Below are 23,914 nucleotides of genomic sequence, written 5' to 3' on the forward strand. Positions count from 1 at the left end.
CAACAGAAAATGTGACCCTATGATACTCACCCAAGAAGTATCAGAATTTCTAACAGGTTGAGTATTTGCAAAGTGCTATCAGTTAAAAAATAAAATTATTATAAATCTATTCATTAGTTAAGTGTTTTTTTCAAATCTTCTATCAACACTATGGGTGCATTTCACGTTGTCTCTGCAATTATCCATGCAGCTTTCATCACTATTTTCCATGACTTTATAAACTGTCAACACAGCATTCCTTTTTGCAACTAAGTTTATCAATAATCACAGAAGTATGTGGTCAACATATCTTACTCCATGTTTCAAAAGTTTAACGGTTTAGCAAAAATTATCTTTATTTATGGACTTCCTTGATAGCTCCGTTGGTAAAGAATCCATCTGCAATGTAAGAGACCCCAGTTCGATTCCTGGGTCGGGAAGATCTCCTGGAGAAGGGATAGGCTACCCACTGCAGTATTCTTGGGCTTCCCTTGTGGTTCAGCTGGTAAAAAACCCACCTGCAGTGTGGGAGACCTGGGTTCGATCCCTGGGTTGGGAAGATCCCCTGGAGAAGGGAAAGGCCACCCACTCCAGTATTCTGGCCTGGAGAATTCCAGGGAGTCGCAAACAGTTTTTTCAAATCTTCTATGGACACTATGAGTACATTTCAGATATTTGTCTCTGCAACTATCCATGTAGCCTTCATCTCTATTTTGCATGACTTTACAAACTTTCACACAGTATTCCTTTTTGCAACTAAGTTTATCAATAACCATAGACATACATGGTCAACATGTCTTACTTCATATTTCAACAGTTTAGCAAACATTATCTTTATTTATAACTAAACACCATGAGTTAAAATCCCAACTATGCCACTTATTAGTTGAGTGATCCTGGACGTTACCTAACTCTGTGCCTCATTTCCCTTGCCTGTAAAATAGATGAAATAATAATACCTATAGCTAATAGTGTTGTTATATGGATTCAACTATCTAATATATATAACGAGATTTAGAATAATGTACAGTACATCATAGGTGAGAATTAAGTAAATAATGGCTAAATTAATTAATGAACATGTATTATCTCCTTTCACCTTCATAACAACTCTGTAGGGTAAGTATAATTAATGTTAAAATGAGGCACAAAGAGGTTAACTAAGCAACCCAAGACTACAAAACTTCCATCTTGCTCTAACATTCTGTGACTCTAAACTTACCCTAAATGAAAAGGGTTTTTTTAAAGTTTCATCTTAGTAACATAACAAAGCTTACAAGTTTTATTGAGTAAAATCAGATAACCATGAAGACATTCTACATTTCCCCTTTTAGGCTAATTTTTGCAGTGAATGACAAGTGCCAAGTGTTTTAATGATATTTTTAAATATTAACAGAAACACCGAGAAAATGCAATTTGGTTCTTAGAAAGAAAATATAACCCATTCAACCTACTAGTTCCTTTAATTAACTGGGCATATAAAAATAATGAGCAAAACCAAGACAATAACAAAAATTCATTCCAATGAAAGTAAAAAGATTAATTATAAGCTTTAGAAGGTTGGTTTTTTTTTCCAGACATACTCTTAGAAAATTGGAATTCTTATGTAGTTCATTAAAAAAATGAAATTATTTAGTTCAGTAAACATTCATTTATTCACTCAACACATATATCGGGTACTTACTATCTGCACTATATACTCTAAGGGCAGTTTTTAGATGCTGGGAATACAGAAGTGAACAAAACAAAGTTATTGACCTTATGAAACTATTCTAGAGAAGGACAGCAGACAGTGTAACAAATAATAATTTCTTTTTTTTGGTTTATAAATTTTTCTCATTTTATTGAAGTAAATTTGATTTACAATGTTGTTAATTTGTTCTGTACAGCAAAATGACTCAGTTATATATATATATATATCTTTTCAGGTTATTTTCCATTATGGTTTGTCGCAGGATATCAAAAGAGAGATCCCTGTGAACAAGTAAGTAACATCAGAGGGCTCTAAGACTGTTATCACAGGGTGAGTGGATAGAGAATGCCAAGTAAGGGTATTTTTATATGAGGTAATCAAAAGACTTCATAATATCTGAGCAAACACAACAGAAAGAGAGCAAAGCATAACAATGTGAATGTACTTAAACACTACTAACAGTTAAAAATGGTTAAGCTGGTAAATTTTATGTGTATTTCACCATGTAACTTTTTTTTTACTTAAAAACTAAAAAGGGGACATACCTACAGCTGATTTGTGCTGATGTATGGCAGAAACCAACACAGTGTTGTAAAGCAATTATCCTTCAATTAAAAATAAATAAATTTTTTTAAAAATAAAAAAGAAATAGGGTTGACACTATAGCAATCTAGGAGGAAAACTGGTCCATGTAAAAGGACTGGCAAATACAAAATCCCTAAGACAGGAGCAAGCTTGGCACGCTTTTTAAGAGCTCTGTGTGGTAGGAGCAGAAATAAACAATGCGGAAGCACTGGGGGGGTGGGGAGTGGGTAGGGGGGCACTGGGTGGTGGGGGGGGCAGGGTGCGGCTGGCGGGAAAAGCATACACGTACCCAATGTAGGGCCTTAAGAGCCACTATAAGGACACTGGCTTTCACTTAAAATAGTAAGCCACTGAATGGAGTTTTTTATTTTTTATTTATCTTGCTTATTTTTTTGTTGAGGTACAATTCACATAACATAAAACTCACCATTTTAACCATTTTAAAGTATACAAAGTACCAATGGATGGTTTTGGCCAAAGTAGCTTCTGAACAGGATCACAATGACTGCTATGCTGAGAGAACAAGAGAACAGGAAGAAGAGTTAGCAGGTTTTACAGTAGTTAAAGTGAAATGGATGTTTACTTGTATCAATCAGGGCAGTAGCAGTGGGGCTAATGAGAAGTTGTCAAAATCTGCATATTCTTTAAACGAGGAATGGACAGGATTTGCAAGCAGGGTGTAACAGAAAACAGTGAATCAAGGATAACTCAGTTTTTGGCCTGAGCAACTGAAGAACAGTGCTCCCACCTACTGAGATGGGAAATACTACAGGAAAAAAGACTGTGGGTAACAGGAATCAGAGGTCTGATCTCAGACATGTTTAACTCCAGATGCCCACCAGACATCTAACTGGAGACACAGCTGGGATAGTGGAGTCCAGAATTCAAGGGAGAGTCCTGGGCTGAGACACAAATATGGGGGTCACCATCATGCTGTGTGCTGCTGTGCTCAGTCACTCAGTCGTGTCTGACTCTCTGTGACCCCATGGACTGTAGCCCACCAAGCTTCTCTGTCCATGGGATTTTTCAGACAAGAATACTGGACCGGGTTGCCATTTTCCTCCTCCAGGGGTTATTTAACACAACCAGTAAGTACCAGCACAGAAACTACTTCTTCCAAAGGTCTACTGCCATTTAAATTAATATGTGATTTGTGGCCCATAAAAGACTACTATTCTTCCTCTAACTTAAATCCTTTATTTACATGAAATAGATCTGTACAAAAGGAATCATAGCCTACAAGTCTAGGAGTAAAAAAACAAATGATGACAAACAATGAAAAAAAATACTAATGTTCAGTTGTCCGTGAATACGGAACTAGACTATCTTTTATCACTCTGAATTGTTACCCAAGCAGGGCAACATGAATGAGTAAGGGTAAAAGGAAGGACTCAAAGGATGGCAATCTTTAACTCCTTTTCTCCCTTCTGATAAATGGAATTCTCACTGAAGATGTTCTCATCATGTAAAGTCCTTAACAATGGAGAAACAAATCTGTTACCAGACTTCAAACCTAGAGTACAGTGAGATGTTTGTAATCTAACATCAAAGGAAAATGAAAGGTTCCACTGAGGAAAATTTCTAAACAACTGAAGTTTATCTAGGTGCCAAATACCTTTTGAACCAGTTATTGATTTTTCCCCCCTCTAACATCTTCTTGAGCCAGGTTCCTCCTTATTAACATCTTCAGCCTAAGAGGTCATAACAATGTGATAACCTACAGGCCATTATTTCTACATAATAGCCCCATCCTGAAGTGCAGTTATTCTGTCAATGTCTCCTTTCTCTACTGTTAACTTTTTTTTTTTTTTACTAAATAGAAAAGCAGACTAACACTGTTTTACTTTCTAGTCCTTAGCTGTGGTTGCCAGAAATCTGGCCTTCACAAAGCATATATTACATTTCCTTGGTACCTAGTACCTACAACCTCCCTGGGAAATTTGAACACTTAAAAAATAGAAAACAATTTTCTTGGTTATTTAAGGGTAATGTCCTCAACCTTATTAGATGCATACTGAAGTATTTAAGGGCACCAACTTACTTTAGGGGTTCAGAACAACAACTAAAAAAGAATGTATATATTAAGAGTAGTGAAGCGTGGCAAAAGATAATCATTAACAATCTTAATGTTAGCTGGCCTATAAATACTTCCAACCCTTCAGAAAACATACACGTTTTTAAGACAAAAAGTTAGGGGGAAATTAGCAGTATATCAAACAAGCAAACACCTCTGTGTAAAACTGGTCGAACAATGAGACTGACCTATAAGACAGACAAAACATATAACTAAGTTTCAAGAAAAACTGGGTAAAAAGTAAAAAGCAACACCAAAAAACTACCTACCTAGGCGAATGGCAGAAAAAAGACCAGCAGGTTCAAAGTAGAAAAAATGTAACTTGGTCTCCTCACCACATTGGAGAGCTCAAGGACCTCACTTCCTTTTTACAGAGAACAGTGTTTTATTTCCTATAAGTGTTCTCAAAGTCACCAGGATAGTGGTATTTACTAAAGGTAATTTGACTTTAAAAAATGTTTTTCTCTGCATCATAAACGTTTTGTAATAGATACTTCTGTAAAAGATGGGGACTTCCCTGGTGGTGCAGCAGATAAGAGTCTGCCTGCCAATGCAGGGCACACTGGTTCAGTCACTGGTCCAGGGAGGTCTCACATGCCTCAGAGCAACTAGTCCATGCATCACAACTACCGAGTCTGCATTCTAGGGCCCACGAGCCACAGCTAATGAGCCCCACACCACAACTAGGGAAGCCCAGGTACCCAAGAGCCAGCAAGTTGCAACTACTGAGCCTGCATGCTGCAACTACTGAAGCCCATGCACCTTGAACCTGTGCTCCGCAACAAAAGAAGCCACCACAGTAAGAAGCCAGTGCCAACCCAACTAGAGAGCAGCCCCCTGCCCTCGTAACTAGAGAAAGCCCACATACAGCAACAAAGACCCAGAGCAACCAAAACTAAATAAATACAAAGAAATATAGTAGGGTGTACATGAAAAGTTAAAAACAGAAAAGATATAACCTATATCTCATCATGCAGAGATTTAATATCTGTCCTTAACCTCTTAAAACAGGAATACATATATAAATTTATCTGTGACAAACTGAAATGGTACTGTGCATAAAATGTTCTCTGAGGTGCTTCTCTCATCTTAATTGTAAATATTTTCTAATGTCAAAAAAAAAAAACTTTCAAAGAACTTGACTGACCAAAAGTCAAATGACTCAAATACTAAGCATAAGAGCCTAAGTTATGCGTTGATGGTAAAATAATCCAATCTTCGCACAAAGACAAAATCTGACAACCTCATTATACTTTTTAAAGCATGTGTTTTTTAGAGGCAGTGAAGTTAAGAGCATGAATTCTGGAGCCAGACTGACTATATTCAAGTCCTGGCTTCCACAATTAGTAGCTGTAGGGCTTTGTGATCTTGAACAAATTACCCTCCCTGATCCCGTTCCCTCTTTTCTGAAATAAGAACAACAGAATCTTATGTCAATGTTGCGCAGACTGAGTTAATACAAAAAATTCCCTAAAATCATACCTGGAATAAAATAAGTGAGCCATAAATGCTAACCACTATGATGATTTTCCTTATTCCACAGATAGGCACGAATGCTTGCAAACAAAAGCTTCCTTCCCAACTCCTGAGTCCAAAACCTACAATCTTCTGTTCTAATCAAATTAAATATAAGAAGGGCGGGGGGAGAAAAACAGAATGAAAATTTCAATAATGTCAGAAAGAAAAAATAATCAGAGTATATCTTACTGATGGTGGGTATCATCTTTGTGTGGGATAGCAATATTATATAAAGAAATAAACTTAATTTTTTTCCTACTTTTATCAAAGTTGACAATGCTAAGAATGGAGGAAGAAAATCTGTAAAAATCTTTTGACATTACACATCTCCCTTTATTTATTTACAGAAAAACTCAATTACAATAAATGAGAGGATGTGTAAGAATAAGCTAAGGCTGGCACACTTCCATTCATCAGAAAAATTACTTGTAATCAAGTTGTTTTCTACAGACTTTTCATTTGCGCAATTTTAAAATTAGGCACCAAGAGCACTTTTCCCCAACTATCAAGTGTACTTCCTTCCTAAGGAACTTGAGTCATCAGCTGTGTCTTAGGCATCACACTATGTTGACCAATGCTTCTTAACACTTGATATATAGTCACTCTGATCTTGAAGCACTAAATACCATTAACAAGCTGTTCTCTTGTATGACAAAGGTAGACTTCAAGAACTATGAGGTCGTGTATTTCAGAAATATACTTAAGTTTCTTTACTACAGTCTTAGAAAAATTACTTCTACAATGTGACTTCAAACTTAAGCCACAGTACCTGTTTCTTCATTAGAAACCAGTCAAATCATTTTCTACAAATATCCACACCTAACAGTTATAAGTGAAAGCTCAAGACAGGAGAGTATGTCTGAATTGTAAGCATATTACAATATACCCACTTTTTCAGATAAGCTAGTCTCTAACAATTAAAAATAGTAAAGCTGGCTGGCTCAAAGTAATATCATAAACTATAAATTTTAAAGTAAATCAACCACAAAAATATAAAATATCAATAGCTAAAACCTAACAAATGTATTAAGTTTCAACCACTTATGAAATACAACTTAAAATTCCAAAAGTGGACACACGTACATAATTTAGATTTCTATGCTGATTTGAAACACCTTTACACCGTATCAAGTAAATGCAAACCAAGTACAGACAAGGGACTCTGACTTTTGGCCCACCACACACACACACACACACACACACACACACACACACACACACACACACACTGACTTTCAGCCCACCACACACACACACACACACACACACACACACTGACTTTCAGCCCACCACACACACACACACACACACACACACTGACTTTCAGCCCACCACACACACACACACACACACACACACACACACACTTTCAGCCCACCACACACACTTTCAGCCCACCACACACACACACACACACACACACACACAATGACTTTCAGCCTACCACACATACACAAAATGGCTTCAGCTACCACCCCAAGTTGACACACATCTACCCCACACTTCTCACGTTATCCTAAACCTACTCTCATCACCTCGCTCTTCCCCCATATTATACCCCAAACCATCTGTCTCTGTCTCCTTCCAGGAAATCTGATGTGTAAATAAAACAATTCAGCCAAAGATGTCACCAATGACAATAATGGTAGGGAAGGATGGAGTTATGAAAAAGACATAAAGGTTTTTGAGGACTTACTATGAGTTAAAATTCTGAAGAAAACAAATTGTGAAAAGTTAAAGCTGAGTAGAACTAATTCTGAAGAGAGATTTGCAGAGTAAACTGCTGGTCAAAGTATCTTTCGCCACAGAAACTAAAATCCAGCTAATCCACGGCTTTTCTAGGTTAACAAGAAACTGCTTTGGTTTTTAGATAATCTTTATGGGCTATGAGTCATTTAATCACTCTTATAAATTAACAGAATCAAATATAAACTCAAAGCTGAAGGAAGAATGGGCAATACTGGGGAAAAAATTTTTCTAACTGCAGTGCATAGAGCACTCCAAGAGGAAGGCTTCAATAGGATAAGAATATGGGATGCAGAAGAACTGTGCTAAAAAGATCTTCACGACCCAGATAATCACGATGGTGTGATCACTCATCTAGAGCCAGACACCCTGGAATGTGAAGTCAAGTGGGCCTTAGAAAGCATCACTATGAACAAAGCTAGTGGAGGTGATGGCATTCCACTTGAGCTATTTCAAATCGTGAAAGATGATGCTGTGAAAGTGCTGCACTCAGTATGCCAGCAAATTTGGAAAACTCAGCAGTGGCCACAGGACTGGAAAAGGTCAGTTTTCATTCCAATCCCAAAGAAAGGCAATGCCAAAGAAAGCTCAAACTACCACACAATTGCACTCATCTCACACAATAGTAAAGTAATGCTCAAAATTCTCCAAGCCAGGCTTCAGCAATACGTGAACCGTGAACTTCCTGATGTTCAAGCTGGTTTTAAAAAAGGCAGAGGAACCAGAGATCAAATTGCCAACATCCGCTGGATCATGGAAAAAGCAAGAGAGTTCCAGAAAAACATCTATATCTGCTTTACTGACTATGCCAAACCCTTTGACTGTGTGGATCACAATAAACTGTGGAAGATTCTGAGAGAGATGGGAATAACAGACCACCTAACCTGCCTCTTGAGAAATCTGTATGCAGGTCAGGAAGCAACAGTTAGAACTGGACATGGAACAAAAGACTGGTTCCAAATAGGAAAAGGCGTACGTCAAGGGTGTATATTCTCACCCTGCTTATTTAACTTATATGCAGAGTACATCATGAGAAACACTGGACTGGAAGAAACACAAGCTGGAATCAAGATTGCCAGGAGAAATATCAATCACCTCAGATATGCAGATGACACCACCCTTATGGCAGAAAGTGAAGAGGAACTAAAAAGCCTCTTGATGAAAGTGAAAGAGGAGAGTGAAAAAGTTGGCTTAAGTCTCAACATTCAGAAAACGAAGATCACGGCATCTGGTCCCATCACTTCATGGGAAAACAGATGGGGAAACAGTGTCAGATTTTATTTTGGGGGGCTCCAAAATCACTGCAGATGGTGACTGCAGCCATGAAATTAAAAGATGCTTAACTCCTTGGAAGAAAAGTTATGAGCAACCTAGATAGCATATTCAAAAGCAGAGACATAACTTTGCCGACTAAGATCCGTCTAGTCAAGGCTATGGTTTTTCCAGTAGTCATGTATGGATGTGAGAGTTCAACTGTGAAGAGGGCTGAGCGCCGAAGAACTGATGCTTTTGAACTGTGGTGTTGGAGAAGACCCTTGGACTGCAAGGAGATCCAACCAGTCCATTCTGAAGGAGATCAACCCTGGGATTTCTTTGGAAGGACTGATGCTAAAGCTGAAACTCCAGTACTTTGGCCACCTCATGAGAAGAGTTGACTCATTGGAAAAGACTCTGATGCTGGGAGGGATTGGGGGCAGGAGGAGAAGGGGACGACAGAGGATGAGATGGCTGGATGGCATCACGGACTCGATGGACGTGAATCGGAGTGAACTCTGGGAGTTGGTGATGGACAGGGAGGCCTGGCATGCTGCAATTCATGGGGTCACAAAGAGTCAGACACAACTGAGCAACTGAACTGAAGTGACTTGTAATCAATTAAGATAGCAAGTTATCAGAAATAACAACAAAAAAAGGAAGATGACAATGGTGGAAAACGTGTGCTAGACAGAGCAGGGTTTCTCAACCTCAGCCCTTCCGACATTTTGGCCAGATAATTCCGTGTTGGGTGGCGGTTGGGGGGAGGCCGCCGTCCTATGAAATTATTTAGATGTTTCACAGTATCTCTGGCCTCTAGCCACTAGATACGAGTAAGCATCCCTCAAGTTGTGACAACCAAAACAATCTCTAGATTTACAGATATTTTGGTGTCTGCTTTGTATGTACATTTTAACTACATGTTAATTTTTCAAAAGCTACAATACCACATGAATACTATGATGTAAATTGACAACAGACATTTTAAAAGATTCAATGATTAAGTGACAGAATTGTGTTCAAGAGGAAATTAAGGATTTCTTAAATTCTATTTTCTAATGTGTGGTAATGATGTTCTAGTATTTCAACGTCTATAAATACATTTATTTAACTATATTCTGTAACTAATAGTTTCCAAATGAAATTAGGCTTGGAAACAACATATTTTTAATAATATCTGCACAGCACTTTACAATCTCTTCAGCAATTTTACAGATTTATCCCACTTAATTCCTAGTAAAAGAAGCAAATTATATTCCACCCAATTAAAAAGTATAGGGTTCTATCTGTATTCTTTTGAAAGCTAAATCCAAAGTTCAAAGCTGTAAAATATATATATGTGTGTATGTATGTGGTATATCGCTTTCTATCATTAATGCAAACAAAGATAAATGCAAAGAAAATTCTGCTCCACAAATCATATTTGTACATTTGGCTCAAGTACAGAAGTCACATTATTTTCCCCAATTTGTGTCTGAAACAGGAATTTCACAATTCATATATAATCAAAAATATCAAGCATATTCTTGAACCAAAGAGTCTAATTCCAATTTATCTATCTTTAAATCTAACTTATCCCCTCCACCTCAAATTCACCAAACTTCTACCTCTCAACTATCAGGTACAATGCTTCCTAAGTTTCTGTTTTTGTTTTAATTGCCAAGTCATGTCCTACTCATGTGACCCTGAAGACGGTAGCCCGCCAGGCTCCTCTGGCCATAGGATTTCTCAGACCAGAATACTGCAATGAATGCGGAGAAGGAATGCCATTTCCCTATCCAGGGGATCTTCCCCACCAGGGATCAAGCCCACATCTCCTACACTGCAGGAAGATTCTTTACCACCGCGCCACCAGGGAAGACGGCTTCCTAAGTGACTAGCCACAAATTGTTGAAGGACTGAAAAGTTTTAGCTAACATTCAACAGAAGTATTACTTCCCCGGAAGCTCAGTAGTAAAGAATTCACCTGCAATGCAGGAGCCGCGAAAGACACAGATTCCATCCTTGGGCTGGGAAGATCCCCTGGAGAAGGAAATGGCAACACGTGCCAATACTCTTGCCTGGAGAATCCCATGGACAGAGGAGCCTGGTAGGCTACAGTCCATGGGGTCTCAAAGAGTCAGATACAACTGAAGCGACTTAGCAACAAAAGTATTAGCATGCAAGTCAGATAAAATTCAACACTAACACACATTCCAACTTTGAACCTTCAATCTAGATTCAAAATCTTAGACACTTTCAACTACAAAGTCTGAGGTCCTCAAAGCTTTATAAAGCTACACTCTCTTCAATACAGTAGCCTCCGAGGTCCAAATTCAATACAGAGCCCTCAATAAACTGTGATATCTTTGCATTAACATCTGCCAAGTTTTATCAGTTATTCTTCCATATGATTTCTTGTGTACTCTTGTTTATTTCTACAATCACTACCCCAATCCAGGACTCAATCACCCAGTTCATCAAGTAGCTAATTTATTCCTTATTGTATCATATCCAAACTGCTCAGTTCAGTCGCTCAGTCATGTCCGATTCTTTGTGACCCCATAGACTGCAGCACACCAGGCTTCCCTGTCCATCACCAACTCCCGGAGCTGGCACAAACTCATGTCCATAGAGTCAGTGATGCCATCCAACCACTGCATCCTCTATCGTCCCCTTCTCCTGCCTTCAATCTTTCCCAGCATCAGGGTCTTTTCCAGTGAGTCAGCTCTTCCTATCAGGTGGCCAAAGTACTGGAGTTTCAGCTTCAGCATCAGTCCTTCCAATGAACATTCAGGACTGATTTCTTTTATGATTGACTAGTTGGATCTCCTTTCAGTCCAAGGGACTCTCAAGAGTCTTCTCCAACACCACAGTTCAAAAGCATCAATTCTTTGGCACTCAGCATTCTTTATAGTCCAACTCTCACATCCATACATAACTACTGGAAAAACCATAGCTTTGACTAGACGGACCTTTGCTGGCTCAACTAACCAAAATTCCACAATAATGGCTGGCTCAACCAACCAAAATTCCACAATACCCCATAGTTACCATGGCCTATTATATGAAAAACGAGAGTTCCAGTCATCATAGCCCAGTCAGCATTTCTCCTTATTTCCTACTGTAAACTCTCCATTCCAGGCAAGTAAACCTACATGTATCTTACTACACCTTATGATACTTTCTTCTATCTCAAAAAGCTCTCTTCAACTGGTTGATGTCCCTCCAGCTTAATAAATCCTCATTTCATCTACAATACATAATTGGAACTCTTATTTTTATATCTTGACATTTATGTCTACTCTGGCAAGCTCAATGCTTTTTACCTCTCTTCTCTCTCAAGACTGTGCCTTCATGACTCCTACTAGCCACAGACATATAGTAAACACTGATGACTAAACAACAACGTTCTTATTGTACATGTTCTCACATTGTTTAGTAGCTTCAGAATGGAATTACCCAATATCAGAGGGAGTCTACACTCCCTGAGAACTGTTCTCAGTACTGCTGTTTCTGCAACCTAGCTAGGACAGAATTGTCCCCACTAGTCCTAAGGCAAAGCCTTCACACTGCTACACGGCAGTGTTACTACCTTCACAAGACTCTAAATGGTAGGATTATTCCATTTATCCTTAACGTTGCTCCCTTTCCCTTGTAAAAAAAATTGACAGCCAAATGAAGTTTAGCCCAAAACAGTAAGGTGTTTTTATACTAAATCTCAATCATTTAAGAAAAGATTAAATTCAGCCCCTTTAAAAGGGGCACAGTAAATGTGTTTTATAAGAACTTTATAAAACTTTATCATTTTATAAAAACTTTCATCAAAAGCACAAAATATTTAAAAAGTCTGGTCCCAGAGACTCGTCATTCAGGACATAGTCTCAAGGCCAAACTTGTGATCTCTCAACAAAGTTTTTAAAAAATGGAGTTTATTCTTGAATTTATTACTCAGTTTCATTTTCTCAATTTCAAAAACGGAGTTTATGTTTATCACCAATTCTTAAAAGAAAAAACATCTAAGTTACCTACAGGACTCTCAACCAATTTTTTTCTGAGCCTCATCCCATCAGAAAAAGAAGTGGTTTCTTATTTCCTCACTGAGATAAAGAGATGTGGAAAAATTGTAACTGTCATTATTTAAGACCTTCAAATTGTTACTATTATGAACACAAGAATTTTTTAAAATATCTAATACCCTAATGCCATATAAAAAGTACTGTGTATGCCACAGTTTTTATTAACAAATTTCTAGGACCACAGAAAAGTTAATATTATAAACAATATAATAAAAGTTGAATAAGAGGTCTCAATCCAAAAAAGATATTTTTATGGTTGCTGTCGGGACTGCAAGCAGCATGGGTTTGATCCCTGGTTGGGGAACTAAGATCCCACATTTCACACAGCACAACCAAATAAATAAATGATGCTGTCATGTTTGCAAGATGAAACTGAGGCAAAGATGCAAATAACATATCTACAAGGACTGAGGCAAGTAACAAAAATGAGTGCAGCAGGCTAACCGTACATACAGCCAGCCAGATTGAGGGGAACCACGCTGATTCCCAAGCCCAGTTTAAAGAGGGGAAAGGCTACTGCTCTGCTCCAGCCAATAGGAATATTTCTGAGCAGTTAACAGGATTTTCAAGTCTTCCTCCCAAAACACAGAAATTTCACTCAGAAATTTCCCAATTTGGGACTTCCCTGGTGGTCCAGTGGCTAAGACTCCATGCCCCAGCGCAGGAGGCCTGGGTTGATCCCTAGTCAAGGAACTAGATCCCATATGCTGCAACTATGGATTCCACATGCTGCAATTAAGACCCAGCACAGTCAGTAAATTTTAACCAAAATGAAGAAAAAAATTTTTAAAGAAGTCACTTTTTCAAAGCTCATCAGTAGTTGAAACTTAAAGACATTGCAAATCAAACAAAACACATCTCTAAGGTGATTCAGTCCAGAGAACACCTTTGAACTAACATGTGAAAACTGCATTAAAAAAGGCATGAGGGAGCAATAGGTAAAAAGTCCAGGTTTAGGTCCAACTGGCTTGGGTTTGACTGTCTAATTCACCACTGAGCAGGTGGACAATGTCAGAAAAAATATTTCTTCAAGTCTGTTTCTTCAAATGTAGAATGTCACCACTCTCTCATACAGTTGGAAAGCGAAACTTCTAACATAGTATGAGAAATACAGCAGACATTACAAAAATGTCCCTTACTCTCCCTGCTCCACCCTGCAAGTCTGTAAGATAATTTAAAATATATTAGGTAATAAACACCCTGGGAGATGTTAAACAAGTTATAAAAATGAGATCAGAAAAGAGAGGGGTGCTTGCCATGCCCAGTTCTTTGCTACTCAAAAAGGTCCTTATACACACAGAAAAGATACTGCTAACTAATGGCTTGAAATGGCTCTTCTCAAGATGGTACAGCTAGCTGGATTATCAATATCAAGATTAAAAAGATGAAGAGTCACAGCTCCTTAAAGATAAAGACCAAAAGTCTGTCCATTTTATTAACTTTATAGACTCTGACTTGCTGGTAGAAGTGAGAAATAATTTAAGCTTAAACTTTTATACTTTTGGCCAAACTTCCAGAAAACTTATTTCTTTAAGAAGCATGCTACAAAGCAAAGCATTTACACCAGACTTTCTAATATAAGAAACATGACAAGAATTCCCTGGTTCTCCAGTGGTTAAGAATTCATGTTCTCAGCTTGGTTTTGATCCCTGGTTGGGAAACTAAAATACCCACAAGCCCAGACAGCACAGTCAAAAATAAAAAAAGTCATACTCTAAGAGTTCATTTAAAGTATGATTTCATTAAACAAAAACAGGGGATTGAATTTACTGGTACAGCTGAAATATCTTTGGACCTCTCAAACACACCAATTTTTTTTAAAGAGAAAGAAAAAGCATCAACTCACCAACATATTTGTGTTAAAAAGTACAAGTCACATAGACATAAAAATTCTTTGGGCTATATATAATCAGAATAGTTTGAATAAATTTCTAATGCAGTTGCATATAATAAAGCATTTTATTCGTATATTTGAGTACATATCTATATAGATGCGAAGCTCTAGAAAATTCATGGTATCTTCCTACAAATAGAACACAAGGTGGACATGTGTGAGAAACGGACAGCATTGGGGAAGTTTAGTTTCAAGATTCTAAACACATTCCATTCTCTTTTCTAGTTTCCCACCATCACACTAGAGCAAGAAAAGACTAATGCAAAACAGGATCGACAAATCACAAAGAGGAAGCAACTAAAAACGATTAAGTATCTAAAATGACTTATACTTTAAAGTTAAATCCCTATTTCCACTATAGCTTGTCCTAATCTACACAAACATATTCATTCTCTCATAGGAGAGTCTGAATGCATTCTATTCTCTATCATCCTACCATAAACTTCTTACAAACGACCATAAATAGCTGTGTGGATAAAATACATTACAAATATCTCCAGGTACCCCAAAACTATAATCTTAATGTTAATTTTAAAATGAAAGATTTCTTAGTGGCTTTTTGAAAAAATTCTGCTTAAAACAAACATCAAAAAGTAAGCAGCCTTTTAACCAATGTTTAATGCAAAATGATACTTTATAAATGACTCGAGTTCTGAATTTAGAAAATCTTTGTCTAAAAAGGGTCTTAGCCCGCAAAGATTATGCTGTCAATTTATACTTTTTCTTCAACCATCAGAACAGACCAGTGTCTATTCTCACCGTTTCACTCTTTAAAAACAAAGGACATTTTACATACTACTAATCAGTAGTTTAAACTGCCTCATGTGGATGCCTTACCTTTTACTACGTCATAGAAATCAGCATCTAACAAAAAGTGAAAACAGAAATTTGCTGGAAGTCACATTTAGAACATAAATACAAATGTAAAAACAAAGGCCCTTACAGAGGTTATCCAGCACAGATATTTCAAACTAAACATCTACCAAAAGCTCCTAATCCAAAATGTTTCTCTAGCAAATGAACACTACAAACTGCAACAGAAGTCTCCCTACAAAGTTTCCTCAGACTAAGTAGAAGATGGAACAAAAATATGTTAGGCTATGCAGTCCTAAGTCAGAGAAAAGAACAAAAACAATCCACTACATGAAACATTCAGACATTTTCTAAATTATCAAATGAGTCTATATTCATCCAAAACATTCCAGAAAAAATTTCAATACAATTCTTTTAAACATACTTTAAGGTCTTTATGTATACTACGGTGGGAAGTGAAAAAGTTAACCAAAAATAAAGCACTTCACACGAGAATAAAATGATGCAGTTGGTCCTGGGATAAACTGGAAACAAAAAACGTCTTCAAAACGGAAGTCATCAAGAAATTATACACTTTAGCACACTTTAACTCCAACGTGGGGAGGGATGGTGGAGGACTGCCACTGTTTTGACAATCCATTAATTACACTATATGTCTATTCCATCTAAGAGTTTAAGAAAACACTACAAGTTAGGTCACCGAGGGACCGTCCCTCTAAAAGACGCAAAGCAGCCTGCAGATCAAAGAACATCCCGAAACGACTTAGCTTTCTCTCCACGAAACCCTTTCCCCTGGGCAACAGAATCTTTTCACAGAACAGAAACACACCCTCCTGCTAATCTTCTCGGAACAGTCGGACAGAGGCAGGGCACTTTGGAGAGCCGTAGCCGCCCCGCTCAGACCAGCAGGAGATCACTGGTACCCCTCCTCGGGCGGCCTCTCTGCAGAACCGGGTCGGTCTGGATCGCCGCGCCCGGTAAAGAACAATACAATTGCAACTTCCCACGAGCCTGCGCGGTGGTTCTTCGCGGCGGAGGGGACTCCGGAATTCGCCACGGGCAGGGGCTGGGGCAAAAGGGTAAGGAGGGCGATCACCGGCCCCGCGGCAGCTGGCCGCCCCGGCGCCCGGCGAGCCCGCTGGAGTGATGGTGCCAACCGGCCTGAGCTCCACGGCTCTCGCTTGGCTACCAGATCTCCCGACTTTGCTTCTCCGGCAGGCGACCCCTGCCTCCCCTACTACTGGGGCGGTAGGGAGCGGGAAAGGCCTCACCGGAGATTCAGAGCGTCCTCGGCCCGCCACGGAAGGGAACGCGGTCGGGGCGCGGGGGACAATAGGGAGTGGGGAGCACTGCGCGCCCGAGTGGCGCCGCCGGCCGGCCGGGCTGACTGACGCACCCGCCGCACGGCGCGACTGGGCTCCGCTCGGCCCGGCCGCCGCTGCCGCCGCGCGGTCCGCTGAGCTCACGGCGCCCCCGGCACTGGGGGTCGTGCCTCACCTCCCAGCCCCGCAACCCAGGAGAGGAGCAGAATTAACACTCTCAGCAACACCATCTTCCGCTGCCGCCGCCGCCGCCGCCGCCTCCTCACGGGTTAACAGCAGCACATCGAACCGGAGGGAGAAGCTGAAGGGGCTTGGTCCGGAGCCTCCACGGGAAGTCGGGACCTCCCCGGGCAGGAGAAACGGCGAAGCACCTCCCTCTCGCCCCACTTCAAGGGCCGGCAAAGCTCCCAGCACCTCCAAAACAGGGACCTCCCTCCCCCTCGTTCGTTTCCTTCCTCCCTTCCCCGCTTTCCTTCCCTCGCTCCTTCCCTCTTCTCTACCTCCCTCCCCCGAGCCCGGGACCTCCGCCTCCTTCCTTACCACGTGACCAGCCGGCGCCCAACGGGCAGACGGAGCCGCACCCCTTCCTCCCGCCCCTCCCCCTCCCCCAGGCGCCCCAGGGGCGCGCGCATGCGCACTGGGGCCGGTTCCCGGGCTGCTAGGCCCGCCGCCGCTTCCTGTCCGCCGGCGGAGAGCTGGGATTGGGCTTGGGAGGCGGGGTTTCCTGGGGTTCCGCCCCCGGACTGGAGCGCAACTCTGCGGACCGTACAGGCTTCGCTCTTAGGGCTGCTGAGAACTGTGTCTTGAGCAGAAGAGGCAAAGTGAGGGATGTTAAGCGGTCGCTGTCCTCGTTTTAACTTCACAGGGAATGGGGATTTTTGTTACTTTTTTGCCTCCCTGGGTGCACAACTTCTACCAAGTAAACAAAAGCAAAGCCTCCCCCACCCCGCAAAAGAAGCAAAGTCCCAACAGTTACTACTTTGGAGACAGCCGACAAAGCTCAGAACCTGAATGTAAAGCCCTTCAAGCAGCAGAAACATACAGCCTAAGTCCTATTTTTCTGAATTCTATAAAATTGTGTCACAGACCAGGCCTTGGCCATTCTAAAAGTGTGCAGCCTCAACCACAGGTACTGAATCTAGCCTGAAAAATGTCCTAGTTACCACTTTCTGAAGAGAACTCTGGAGTCTCTGTCACCCCAACTTCTTTGAAGCTCCTGTTTGAGCTCACAGTAACTCACTTTGATTTTTTAAACTTGTATTCCATGGACTAAAGACTTAAACATAAAACCTGAAACCGTTAAGACCTAGAAGGAAACAGAGGGAAAGCTTGATGTTGGTCTTGGAAATTATTTTTTTGGATGTGATGCCAAAAGCACAAACAACAGAAACAGAAGTAAATAAGTGGGCCCACATCAAACTAAAAACCCTTGGCAGAATAATCAAAATGAAAAGGCAATGTTTGGAATGAGAGAAAACAAATTGTTTCTCTTATGAGGGGTTAATAATTAAAATATACAAGGAACTCTTACAACTCAGAGACTACAAAGCAGACAATCCAATTTGAAAATGTGCAGAGGAACTTCGTGCTTTTTCAAAGAAAACATCCAAACGACCAATACGTGCTTGAAAAGATGCTCAATACCACTAATCATCAGGGAAATGCAAATCAAAACCACGGTGAAATAAGGCCACACTGTTAGAATGGTTATCATCAAAAAGATAAGAGATATTTGGACTTCAGTGGATAAGAATCTGCCTGCCTATGGAGAGGTCACAGGTTCAGTCCTGGATCTGGAAAGATTCCACATGCCCTGGAGCAACTAAACCCCTGCTGCACAGCTACTGAGCGCTCTAGGGCCCATGAGCTACAACTAATGAACCTGTGTGCTTCAACTACTGAAGCCCATGGAGTCCCCACATCACAACTACTGAGCCCACGTGCTCCAACTATTGAAGCCAGTGCACGGCAAGGAGAAGTAGCCCCTGCACACCACAACAAGAGAAAGCCCGAGCAAAGCAGTGAAGACACAGCACAGCCAAAAATAAATAAATATATAAATATATATATATATATAAAGACAAGAGATACTTGTTGGCAAGGTTATGGAGATAGGGAAACTCTTGTGCATTTTTGGTTGGAATATAAATTGGTGGAAGTATTACAGAAAACACTATAGATGTTCCTCAAAAAATTAAAAATAGAACTACCATAGGGCCCAGCAACACCCACTTTTGGGTATAAAACCAAAGAAAGTGAAATCAAGGTCTTGAAGAGAAATCTACACTCACATATTCATTACAACATTATTCACAATAGTGTCCCTATATGGATGAATGGTTAAACACAATGTGGTATATAGGTAAAATGGCATATTAATTCAGCAATGAGAAAGAAGGAAATCTTGCCATCAGGGATTAACCTGGAAGGCATTATGCTAAGTGAAATAAATGAAACAGAAAGACAAATACTGTGTGGTCTTATTTATATGTCAGTTCAGTTCAGTTCAGTCGCTCAGTCTGTCCGACTCTTTGCGACCCCATGAATCTCAGCACGCCAGGCCTCCCTGTTCATCACCATCTCCCAGAGTTCACTCAGACTCACATCCATCGAGTCCGTGATGCCATCCAGCCATCTCATCCTCGGTCGTCCCCTTCTCCTGCCCCTAATCCCTCCCAGCATCAGAGTCTTTTCCAATGAGTCAACTCTTCTCATGAGGTGGCCAAAGTACTGGAGTTTCAGCTTTAGCATCATTCCTTCCAAAGAAATCCCAGGGCTGATCTCCTTCAGAATGGACTGGTTGGATCTCCTTGCAGTCCAAGGGACTCTCAAGAGTCTTCTCCAACACCACAGTTCAAAAGCATCAATTCTTCAGCGCTCAGCCTTCTTCACAGTCCAACTCTCACATCCATACATGACCACAGGAAAACCATAGCCTTGACTAGACGGACCTTAGTGGGCAAAGTAATGTCTCTGCTTTTGAATATGCGGTCTAGGTTGGTCATAACTTTTCTTCCAAGGAGTAAGCGTCTTTTAATTTCATGGCTGCAGTCACCATCTGCAGTGATTTTGGAGCCCCCCAAAATAAAGTCTGACACTGTTTCCATTGTTTCCCCATCTATTTCTCATGAAGTGATGGGACTGGATGCCATGATCTTCGTTTTCTGAATGTTGAGCTTTAAGCCAACTTTTTCGCTCTCCTCTTTTGTTTTCATCAAGAGGCTTTTTAGCTCCTCTCTATGTGGAATCTAAAAAAACCCAACTAAAAGAAGCAAAGAGTAAAATGGAGGTTACCAGGGTCTGGGAGGTGGGGGAAATCTGGAGATATTGGTCAAAGGGTACAAACTTCCAGTTATAAGATGAATAAGTGCTGGGAATCTAATAGTGATAATCACTTTGCAGTACTTAAGTGTATCAAATCATGTCTCAAGTACATGAAAAACATGCATACAGTTTACATGTGGTATGTTGATTATCCAAAGATATATCCATCTGAATGCAGAATTCCAAAGAACAACAAGGAGAGATAAGAAAGCCTTCCTCAGTGATCAATGCAAAGAAATAGAGGAAAACAATAAAATGGGAAAGACTAGAGATCTCTTCAAAAAAGTTAGAGACACCAAGGGAACATTTCATGCAAAGATGGGCTCAATAAAGGGCATAAATGGTAGGGACCTAACAGAAGCAGAAGATATTAAGAAGAGGTGACAAGAATACACAGAAGAACTATAGAAAAAAGATCTTCACGACCCAGATAATCACGATGGTGTGATCACTCACCTACAGCCAGACATCCTGGAATGTGAAGTCAAGTGGGCTTTAAGAAACATCACTTTGAACAAAGCTAGTGGAGGTGATGGAATCAGTTGAGCTATTTCAAATCCTAAAAGATGATGCTCCAAAAGTGCTGCACTCAATATGCCAGCAAATCTGGAAAACTCAGCAGTGCCCACAGGACTGGAAAAGGTCAATTTTCATTCCAATACCAAAGAAAGGTAATTCCAAAGAACGCTCAAACTACCACACAATTGCACTCATCTCACACGCTAGCAATGTAATGCTCAAAATTCTCCAAGCCAGGTTTCAACAGTACATGAACTGTGAACTTCCAGATATTCAAGCTGGATTTAGAAAAGCCAGAGGAACCAGAGATCAAATTGCCAAAATCTGTTGGATCATAGAAAAAGTAAGAGAGTTCCAGAAAAATATCTACTTCTGCTTTATTGACTGCACCAAAACCTTTGACTGTGTAGAGCACCACAAACTGTGAAAAATTCTGAAAGAGATCAGAATACCAGACTACCTGACATGCCTCTTGAGAAATATGTATGCTGGTCAGGAAGCAAGAGTTAGAACTGGACATAGAACAACAGACTGGTTCCAAATTGAGAAAGCAGTACGTCAAGGCTGTATATTGTCATCCAGCTAATTTAACTAACATGGAAAGTACATCATGCGAAACACCGGGCTGGAAGAAGCCCAAGCTGGAATCAAGATTTCTGGGAGAAATATCAATCACCTCAGATATGCAGGTGACACCACCCTTAGGGCAGAAAGTGAAGAAGAACTAAAGAGCCTCTTGATGAAAGTGAAAGAGAAGAGGGAAAAAGTTGGCTTAAAGCTCAACATTCAGAAAACTAAGATCATGGCATCCGGTCCCATTACTTCATGGCAAATAGATAATGGAAACAGGGAGAGATTTTATTTTGAGGGGGGCTCCAAAGTCACTGCAGATGGTGACTGCAGCCATGAAATTAAAAGACGCTTACTCCTTGAAAGAAAAATTTTGACCAACCTAGAGAGCATGTTAAAAAACAGAGACATTACTTTGCTAACAAAGGTCCGTGTAGCCAAAGCTGTGGTTTTTCCAGTAGTCATATTTGGATGGGAGAGTTGGACTATAAAGAAAGCTGAGTGCTGAAGAATTGATGCTTTTGAACTGTGGTGTTGGAGAAGACTCTTGAGAATCCCTTAGACTGCAAGGAGATCAAGCCGCTCAATCATAAAGAAATCAGTCCCGAATGTTCATTGGAAGGACTGATGCTGAAGCTGAAACTCCAATACTTTGGCCACCTGATACTGGGAAAGATTGAAGACGGAAGGAGAAGGGGGCAACAGAGGATAAGATGGTTTGTTGGCATCATGGACTCGATGCTGGCGTTCTGCAGTCCATGGGGTCGCAAAGAACTGGACATGACTCAGCGTCTGAACTGAACTGAATTAGTCTTCAGGCTTCCTAGATGACTCAGTGGTAAAGAATCCTGCTGAGCAGGAGACATGGGTTCAATCCTGGGTTGGGAAGATCCCCTAGAGGAGGAAATGGCAACCCACTTGCCTGAGAAATCCTTGGACAGAGGAGCCTGTGTCTGTGGGGTCGCAAAGAGTCAGACAGGACTATGGACTAAACAACAAGTTAGTCTTCATCTTTAGCATCCTGCCTCAGTAGACTGAATTAGTGAAGATAGGTATTAATACTAATAATAATTTGGAATTCCTACTTCTTACTGTAGGTTTTTTCAACTTATTACCACGTGCTTTTTTAATTCTCATTTTGAAAAATGAATTACTATAGTTATGTTCCAACATCAGTAAGCTCAAAGATACAGTCAGAAGTTCTAAAATCATCATTAATAGTGCCCATTTACAATGAGATGTCTGGAAGAATGGCAGAATCTCATGATTTTATTTTTCTCTTTCTTAAAAGATCCAATCTTAGGAAAGATGAGTTACATGGAAATATTACATTGCATATACCTGTGCTTGTATTTTCTTTTGGTGGTGTTGTCTGCAAATGTTTTGATTTTTTAGCTGTTAGACTATCTTGTGGCATGTTTAGTTGTGCAGCAATTTTTATAGTTAATTTCGGTGATAGAGGTAAATGGTATTTTGTTTTTAATTTCACCTGGGTAAAAATATGTTTTGTATTATCAAGGTGATCATCAAGAATTAATGTTTTAAGATTGTATTTCTTTTCACTTAAAAACAAATTCATCACATATCAGTATCATAATGAATGGGGTTCAGTGTTACAAGTTTGAACCACTGTATTCTTTGACATTTTAACTTACATTTTCTAAGCTCAACATTTCTTTTTTTTAATGAGAATGATAAAGTATATCCCTGGTGAGAATATTTTGATAATTAAGTTTAAATTATTTAACATTTGTAAAGTGATTATAACAGTGTCTGGCTATTAGTATGTGTTTAAGTAAAAATATTTAAGTATCATGATTCTTCCATTCAAAAGCAGTGATTAACAGTATCATTTCCTTAATGACAACATCCAGCTTTGATACTATCAGTATAAATGAAAGTTATCTTAAGTTTTAATAATGAGGAATTCAGCTAGGAAATACATGGCTGTACACAGTCTATTACACAAGTAATACTACCGGAAAATGCTTCTTGCATAACTTAAAGCCAATCCTAGCAAACACTTCAACAATTACATTTTAAATTTCCCAACTCCAACTAAAGACATGCCTGCTGCATGTCTCACTGTCATGACAAACTCAGTATGTTTAACTTATCTCTGATAATGGCACCAACACTCTCAGTAACCTGGGATGGGGACTGAAATTATCTGACTCTTCTTCCCTTGTCTACTCATAACGAGTCACCAACTATTAATTTATCCCTAAAAATGATTTTCTTGTGCCTTAAATCCTTCCCTACCTACTATTGTCACTCCAATTCACACAATTATTTTCTCTTGCTTACTGGACTTTTAACCCATCTCACTCCAGTCTCTCTCACTTCTGGTCCTGCTTTCAAATCTCACCTCAATCCACTACAGTTTGCTTCCATCCCCATCAGCCCCAAGAAGCTACCCTTGCTGGGGCCATCAAAGACCTGTTAGTTACCACTGCCACTACACACTTTTACTCCTTATCTAACTAGGCTTTTTGGTCAATTAACAATCTCTCCTCAAAATTCCCCCTTCCAATGTTTCCCAAGGTCGTGCTCACCCCTGATTTT

At 39.9% G+C, this 23,914-nt stretch overlaps 1 protein-coding gene across 1 annotated transcript in view; it reads right to left on the reverse strand.

Moving 5' to 3' along the window:
* Window positions 1–17,610, reverse strand: part of ADAM10 (ADAM metallopeptidase domain 10) — a 136,778-nt gene extending 119,168 nt beyond the window's left edge. The window contains exon 1 of the mRNA XM_018054271.1: window positions 17,112–17,610. Coding sequence (XP_017909760.1) covers window positions 17,112–17,166 — 55 coding nt within the window. The 5' untranslated portion in view covers window positions 17,167–17,610. The remainder of the gene's footprint in view (window positions 1–17,111) is intronic.

The sequence above is a fragment of the Capra hircus genome, chromosome 10 (genome assembly GCF_001704415.2).
Source record: "Capra hircus breed San Clemente chromosome 10, ASM170441v1, whole genome shotgun sequence".
In the NCBI taxonomy this organism is placed as follows: Eukaryota; Metazoa; Chordata; class Mammalia; order Artiodactyla; family Bovidae; genus Capra; species Capra hircus.